The 6328-nt window shown below is 42.7% G+C and overlaps 1 protein-coding gene across 1 annotated transcript; it reads right to left on the bottom strand.

Moving 5' to 3' along the window:
* Positions 1-4413: 4413 nt before the first annotated feature.
* On the bottom strand, positions 4414-5967 carry RTL3 (retrotransposon Gag like 3). Its single transcript, XM_006155860.1, is given in 2 exon segments — positions 4414-5646; positions 5701-5967. Coding segments are annotated over 2 exon segments (1500 nt in total).
* Between the last annotated feature and the right edge of the window lie 361 nt (positions 5968-6328).

The raw sequence follows: 6328 nt of genomic DNA, 5'->3' as shown, positions 1-6328 counted from the left end.
GTATATCAGAGTGCTATGTTACAATAAAGCTTCCCCTGTTAAACAGTAGTCAGAGCAAGAACCACGTGTCAAGCTTTAGATAGGTTTGTAGGTTTTTTCCTCTTCCTTTATCCTCCTCTTCCCCCTATATCTGTGCCTGAGGCACAGAGGGCATTCACTAAATGCTTGTTGAATGAATAATAAATTATCTTTTAAAAAATATTTTTCTGGGGTAATAGAACTCATATTTAGTGAGTCAATATTATTCAGGGGTTGATAAAGAGTAAAGCTCATTCATCCTGAGAAGTAGTGCGATATGTTGGCTGGAACCCCAACTTTGGAGTTTGATTTTATATCTGCCAAGTCTAACAGTGTGACCCCTGACTAGTGATCTCACTTCAGTGAGATCCAATTCTTCCATTTGTATACATGGGCTAATAATATTTACATTTCAGATAGTTGAAAAAATCTAAACCACCCAGTACGATGTCTGGCAAAAATATTCTCATTAAATGGATGTTGTTGTTAGTCCCATTGACTGGTAAGTTTCACTTTGGCATATTTTCTGTCACCATAGGATTTAGCACTTGATTATCTGTGCTAGCTGTCTAACAAATGCTAACTTTTCCTCCTTGACCGCATTATAAATCTCTCATGTGATGCTTTAAACAGTGTCCATGATCCAAAGTACCTAGCACAGTGCTGGCCACAGATTTGATTTTTAACTATTGGGTTAAAACAGTGGAAGTGAAAATAGAGCATTAGATTTGGATTTAGGACATAGGGATAGTGCTGAGCTATGTTAGGTGACTTTCCTTTCTCTTAGTCATCTCAGTTACTTTATAAAATTAAGAAAATAGATTTGTTGGGAACCAGCAGTTAGCGTAATGACTATGTCACTGGACTCCCACGTAGTCAACCGCGGTTCGCGTCCCGGACCCGATGGCTTAAAACTCACGCTGGGCGTGTGTGCGTGCGTGCCCAAGATCACGAGAGGGGAATGGAGGAGAAGGGATTGCGGCGTGACCATCCCCCCTAGGGGGTGATTTCTTGCTTTCTGTCTCTATGTCTCTCTCTGTCTGTCTGGCAGGCGCACTTGCCCTATAGCAAAAAACCTCTCCAAAAAAAGAAAAAAGAAAATAGATTTGTTGAGTTTTTTCCAGTTCACAAAGTCTGTGGCTCTATGATTGGATAATTGATCCTGTTTGTGAAATAAAGAATCATTCCCTAGCTAAATTAGTTGTGTAGTTAGATAGAATAATGTATGGTGTAGGTTGGCTGACAAACCTTCTCAATTTGTCCAGAGCTGTTTCAGTTTTAGCACAGAAAGCCCTATTTCCCAAGAATCTTCTTAGTCCTGGGGTAAACAAACATAGTTGATCTTCTTAGCCCCAGGGTAGTTTGAGCAATAAAAGGCCCTTCCCCATGCCTTTGTGACAGCTTAAAGGTTTTTTTCACTTGAGTTCCACATTGACAAATAGTGTTTGCTCTTGAGAGTACAAATGAGTGGCAAATAGGAGAAACAAGAAGACCTCATAGTATACAAATAAGCCTTTTTTTCCCTAAGTAATAAAATTAAATCTCATTGAATCAGTTGCTGTGAAGAACGTGTTAAGGGTAGGGATGTAGATGATTCTGTCTCTGCATCCAGGATAAATAGGGAATATTGAGTGGGTAGAATGGAAGGCATATACCTAAAAATGGTCCCCACATTCCACAAGTTGGTGTATAACCCCAAAATTCATTAGACTATTCAGGGAAGGGAGAGGAGACCAGTAAGAACTAGAAGAGGTGGAATCTAAAGATGCAAGGATTTGGATTGGATATGGAAATGGCAGACAATCCGAAAAGTGGTCTCGCATGTGACTGTTCTTTGACCAATAACTCTCATTAAAAAATGCTATGGATTGCAGAGAAAAAAATAGAGAAGTAAGACATTTGTGGGACACAGAAATGGTTTATTACCTGTTGATGATGATGTGTATAGTATTCTCAACTGGACTGGTCTGAGGTGTATTTCATGTTGGTTAAATTCTCTATTCAAGCTAAATGATGTATAGCAATGTAAAATGTAAATAATAATAATAATAATGATAAATAAATAAATAAAATTAAAATACTATGGAATCAAAAAAAAGGCTGTACCAAAAGGAAATCTTCTAAGAAATGGAAGTTTGATGGCGACCAAGGGATTGAGGATAAGAACAAAGGAAGTGGAGACACATAACTACTATCTAAATGGTCCCTGTAGTTTTATCTCTGAGCTTTCCCCTCCTTCTGAGAGTTATCGCTGTTAGCTCTCTGCTGTCACAATGTTGTTTGGCCCTCAGCATTGCATTAGAAATTGCCATGTCATAGTGGAAAGTGCATGGGTTTTGGTGGCCAAATGGGCCTTCACCACTTATTACCTATTGTGACTTTGGGCAAGTGAATTAGCCTTGCTGGGATTCAGCACTAGATTGTTCTTAGGAGTAATGAGATAATTAATATGTGTAAAAATGCCTGACATTGTAACCAGAATATATTAGGGCCCCAGTTAATGGTAAGTTCATCCCGTATGTTTTTCTAGGGTATAACTTATTTTATCTTTTGTCTAAGTAAAGTAAAGAATCATTTTTAAGTGATTTCAAAGAGAAAAACTCTCACGTGAGAGTTGAAAACACAGAGGAAAAGAATTAGGGTCTGCTTGAACAATTCCTCACATCTCTCCTAGAGGTCTCATACCCTCCATATCCTGTGCCCTGTAGTTCGTGTGTGTGTGTGTGTGTGTGTGTGTGTGTGTGTGTGTGTGATTTGTCAGAACACTAGCCCCCCCCTCAGGCTCACAAGAGCATAAGTTTCTTTCCTTGACTTGGCACTCCCAATGTGTTGTGCAAGTGTCATGACTAGCAGAACAAGGCAACCTATATATATAGGAAAGGTACAGTTGGCTAATAATAATCTCATGTGTTGAAACCTGACTTCTGTTGTCCTGCTTCTGTGCACTGGTAAGACCAGATTAATAGACATGAGCTTTAGGACAAATTCCCCTTGTCACTTTACCAGGATGTCTGGGCCGCTGAGAGTCACTGAAGGGGTCTCATTACCTGATTCTGTGCTGTTCCCTCTGGTTAACTAGTAGAGTCCAAGAATTTTGCCTTCAAAGCTGCTCAATCTTTCATCAATGCTCCCTTTATTTTTATAGGATTTTTTCCCATCCAATTACCTCTGCCCTCAGCACTTCCAACCATCCCTTGAACCACCTCTATATCCCTCTCCATGCCCTCTTCTCAACCTTCCTTCCACCTTTCTCCTAATTTCACAATTGTTCACCCCATCTCAGACCCAAAAGCTCCCTACTCTCTTTAATTTTCCCTAGTCCATCACTCAATAACCTGTCACTACTAACATGGAATGTTCAAGACTCTGCCCAAATTTTGAGCGATTTATTAACTCTCCCTTTTTCTCCCAATTTACTAGTTCCTTATCCCTTTCCTTTGACTAAGCCAAGAGACAATTCAATACATATAGAAATTGCCAATGTTTATTGATTCTTTCTAAAAATATCACTTGCAAATTTATTTTTCTTTATTGAAAAGATGTTACAATTTTTATGAAAAAGAAAATTCTTATTAAAAGAATCAAGTCAGTCTAACAGCTATACGTTTCAGTATTAGTTTCTAATATCTATTTTCATGCACATTGTTAGTATAAATTGTAATTGAAACAGCTTTTCAAATGCAGGGTTCAGAGAAGAGGGCATGCAGCAGTGATGTGGGAAACAAAACAAAACAGATCAAAGTAATCAGGTTCAGTCCATGATCCCAGAGACAGAGTCGTTGTACAGGTAACCTTAGTTCATAGCCAAAGATTCAATGGATGTTTTCAGGAGCAGCAAATGTTGATGAAAGCTGAGGTAATGCAAGATAGGTTCCCAGGAGCAGTCACTGGGATGTAGGATCTACCCAGCCATTATTTCGTCATGACGTCTTCTATTCTACCTGTGCCTGAAGCAATTGTAGTGACAATAACGTGATGGAAAAGACACTGTGTGGGTACTCCACTCAATGTTTGGGTCATGTGTCTCAAGCCAGTGGATTCCAAGAATCAAAGGATACCGTGGTGCATGAATAATATCAAATTGGAGTTCTTCAACATGATTTCCGATTTTAACTTCAACAGGTGGTGTTTCTTTGGTTATGGGACCATTAGTCAGTGGACGGTCATCGACAGTTTCAAGCATCAGAGGAAAGATGTTACTGCGGATGGGCAGCTTTTCTCGAAGAACCACAGAATAGTCTATGCTGTTTCTGTAGGAACCTGAATCCACCATTGCTTGCTCAAAGAACTGTCGTCTTCCCAGTCGAATTTCAACGGTCAGCCATAGGGTACGAGACATGTATATTGGAAGAGAGGGGGACACATATTTGTACATTGGCCCGCCCGGGGTCCCCCTTACTGCCGGGCCTCGATGTTTCCCGCCTTCTGGGCATGATGAGGTCTGACAGGACAATCTCTGGCAAAGTGACCAGGGTGACCACAATAGAGGCACAAGTGGCATTCACGACGGCGGGCCCATTCAGCTTCACTGAGGTGTGGGTGTTTGCTTGCAACCTGGATAGGCTGTTTTTCTGCTGGTGGACTCTCAGAACCATCTCTCTTTTCAATAGGACTTATCTCTGAAGGACTGAGATCAAGCTTACCACTCAGCTTTTCTTCTAGGCTGATGCACTGAGTGATCAGATCGTTTAAGTTGGTAGATGGGCTTCTGCAAGATAGTTCATCTTGGAAAGAACTATCAAGCCCTTCTTGAAATTGGATGCAGAGAGTGATTTCATCCCAGTTCAGGTCCTGAGCAATGATGTGGAAATGGGTTATATCCTGGTGGACAGGGCCTTCTCCTTGGCAGAGCTGGTGGATGCAGTGATTGGCATCTTCTATATTTTCTGGATTGTCAGAAGTATCCTGTAGCACTTGAATAACACTTTCAAATTGCTCCAGCAGGGGACTTTGGATATCCACTAAGGGCTGGAACCATCTTCCTGCCTCACATGAGAAGTAGTTGCCAACAAAGCTCGTCAGGGCTGCTTCAGTGGGATAAAGGTGCCCTCTGACTCTTACGTAACTACTGAGTTCAACTAGGATCTCAGGAATTTTCTGGGCATCCCCACTGAAGGCTAAAGGGTATTCTACGGGGAAAGTCACAGCTCCTAACTCATTGCGGGCATTTGAGAATTCTGGAGCTGCTGATGTCTCAACAGCTATTAGGCCCTCTAGGGATTCCTGGGGTGCTAAGAGTTCTAGGAACTCCTGGGCATCTGAAGGATACAGGAGTTTCTGGCAGATCTGAAGCTCTGGAGGCTCCTGGGGAGCAGGAAGCTCAAGGGGATCAAGTTGTGCCGAGGTCTCCTGGCATTCTGGTGCCGGCTGAGGCTCATCAGCATTTGGAGGATTCTGGGGTTCTGAATTCTGAAGCTCCTTGACCTCTGGAACATTCTAGGTATCTGAGGGCTCTTGGGCCTCACTGGTTACTAGGAGATTTTGGGCCACTGGTGGTGCCTGGAACTCCTGGGTTTCTGAGAACTCCAGGGGCTTCTGGACCTCCCTGGACTCCTGTGCTGCTGGGCTTTCCCTGACTTGAGGCTTTTGGGGCTCGGCACTCTTCTGGAGCTTCATGATCTCTGGGGGCTCAGAGGTTACTGGGGGACCTAGGGATTCTGTGAAATTTGGGAATTCCTCAACCTCTGGTGGCTTTGGGGGCTCCTTGGCCTCTAGGAGTTCTTGGGGTTCCCAGGCTGCTGGGAGATCCAGGGACTCTGGAGGCTTCCGGGGCTTCTGGGCTGCTGAAAGCTTTTGGAGTGGTTCATCCTTGGCTGCTCGGAACTTCTGAAGCTCTGGGATCTGGGCCTGGAGGGCAACCTTTTCTTCTATCAGCCTCTGCACTTGAGCCTGCAGAATTTTATTCTCCAATTTCAGAGCAATGTAAGAAGCTGCTAAGTCCTCCATCATCTTTTGAGGAAATGGACTTGTTTTGGCAATTTGCTACTGAGAGAGATTACTTGGGCAGTTGTGAGGTCTTTCCCAAAAATGCTCACAGGCAGACGTCAGGCTCTGTAAGTTTTCCAAGGGGTAACGATTTGGGCCCCACCAAGGCTGATTAGCAAGAGGTCACTGAGAGCCTCTGCAGCACAGGAAGGGGTGTCAAATACACTGTGAAAAGAGTGGGAGCTAAGGATCAGAAACTGTGGAAAACACTCATATCAGAATAAAAATAAATCAGAACAAAGTCTGCTCAGCAATGCTGTGTTTCTTTTATCACAGTATCATGGTTAAAATCTGGGCCAAGCATGTATGTTGGTTCCAGTCCTGT

Source organism: Tupaia chinensis, unplaced genomic scaffold (assembly GCF_000334495.1).
Source record: "Tupaia chinensis unplaced genomic scaffold, TupChi_1.0 Scaffold000475_1, whole genome shotgun sequence".
NCBI lineage: Eukaryota > Metazoa > Chordata > Mammalia > Scandentia > Tupaiidae > Tupaia > Tupaia belangeri.
Note: the sequence above shows the minus strand (reverse complement) of the source record. Positions and strands in the feature narration are given on the sequence as shown.